The sequence below is a fragment of the Echinops telfairi genome, unplaced genomic scaffold (genome assembly GCF_000313985.2).
Source record: "Echinops telfairi isolate 266 unplaced genomic scaffold, ASM31398v2 ScPeMD7_7424;HRSCAF=8462, whole genome shotgun sequence".
Lineage (NCBI taxonomy): Eukaryota > Metazoa > Chordata > Mammalia > Afrosoricida > Tenrecidae > Echinops > Echinops telfairi.
Window position 1 is genome coordinate 40,206,961 of NW_022111324.1, and position 1,779 is coordinate 40,208,739.

At 34.7% G+C, this 1,779-nt stretch overlaps 1 protein-coding gene across 1 annotated transcript in view; it reads right to left on the reverse strand.

Moving 5' to 3' along the window:
- KCNT2 (potassium sodium-activated channel subfamily T member 2) overlaps window positions 1-1,779 on the reverse strand; it is a 480,656-nt gene that overhangs the window by 108,115 nt on the left and 370,762 nt on the right. Inside the window, exon 17 of the mRNA XM_004700062.2 lies at window positions 1,547-1,760. Coding sequence (XP_004700119.1) covers window positions 1,547-1,760 — 214 coding nt within the window. The remainder of the gene's footprint in view (window positions 1-1,546; window positions 1,761-1,779) is intronic.

Sequence of the window (1,779 nt, forward strand, 5' to 3'; positions counted from 1 at the left end):
TTGAATATATTTGTAAAATAGTCAAATTAATTTTTTCAGAACTCACGCAAAGCAAACCACATTGTTATTCTTCACTCTATCAATATTCATTAGCCATAATGAAAAACAGATAGCAAATGGTTGAATTAATCATTCAGCTACGTTCCCACCAAGAACAGAGTTTTTGCTTAATAATTATTCAAGATATTCACTTTGTTTGCATACTTTATATAAATAGCCACCTGCACATTTTGGCTTTACTAATTTCCAAAAAGAAAAGAACAAAAAGTGGCAGGGTAAATGAAAAAAGAGTAGAAGAGTAATTACTTCCTTCTATATGAAAGCTCTTGAATTTAACCCAAATGCAGGACAGTTGCAGACTGACTTGTAAGTACATTTCAGATATCACAGAGCTCGGGGATAAAAACAGCATATGTTGCAAATCTAGAAGTTGGCATTATTCACTATTACTTCAAGGTCACTTTCAAATTTTCTAGAAGCAAAAGACTCTGAATATCAGTTCTTTTCATAGAGACCCAAAAATAATTTAAGAGCAAACATGTTCTATAATACCCATTCTCAGAAAGATACTGAATACTATAACTTCTCCCTCTTATCCTGGGTTCCACAAATATATTTGCAATAATCAGACATCTATGAATTTAATAAAAATTGCAAGGATGAAAATATAATTTTGGAGAGTCTGTTGTGTTCTGTGAGAACTTCAAACATTCTTGTAATACATGAGAATAGTGTGTGGGGTTTAAAATACAATAATCTTTCCACATATCAATGACTTTTGGGTTCATTTTAGCTCAACTCAACATTAGTTGATCATCTACTATGAACAATATTAGGACTAATGTTGAGACTTGATGTCACCACTACTGGTACTACTAATAGTAGCAATACTTAATATATATGCTTTAAGTATTGACCATACTAAAAAAATCATTGACTACTGTAATGATTAATCTTCAAAATAACACTAGGAAGTAGCAATTATGCCCAGTTTACTGACAGAGTTAAAGCGGGCACGTTTATCTGATTGAAGTCACTTGCATGCAATTGGTACATGATGGAGCAGGCTTGTGCGAAGTCTTTCAAACTTCACCTTCAGCACTGTGGGTCACTGCTTTCTTCAACAAGTAATATAGTATGTAGACTAAGACATGCATTCAAATCCTGGTGCCAACTAAAAGGTAATTAACCCTACACAGATTGGTACTATGTCACTAGAGAAGCTTAGAAAAGGGAGAGAATACTTGGCATTGCGTAAATTCAAAGCAAAAAACGTGAGATAAACAAAAGCAGCTTTATGGAGAGGAGTATATTCATACGTCATTAAACTGAACGACCATATAAAATTGGAATAAAGTAAATTAAAGGTGGAAAGTACAATTTAATTTAAAATACAGAGCATAGAATTAGAACAATGAAAGCTATACTAAGAGAAAGCGGATATTTTACTAAAAGTATATATGGATGATTCTAAGATTTGACAAAATGAGGCCCTCAGCTTCCGTTGCACAAAACTAATCTTACACCCTTGAGCATCGAAACGTACTCTAAGTTGGAGGATACTTCTTCATCTGGTGCAGCTTCATCTTCTGACTGGTCACTTAGAAGGTCACATGTTTGAATGGATGACGTATCTGCAACCTCTAAAACAGGAGCAATGCTGGGTCTTCTGGTTTCTCGGCCTCCCTCTGCAGGAAGAGATAAGGTAGGGCCACTTCCTGATCTACAGCTCGTGTCTTGCAAGTCTATAGCCACAGTGCCTAAAACAAAGAAGTATGA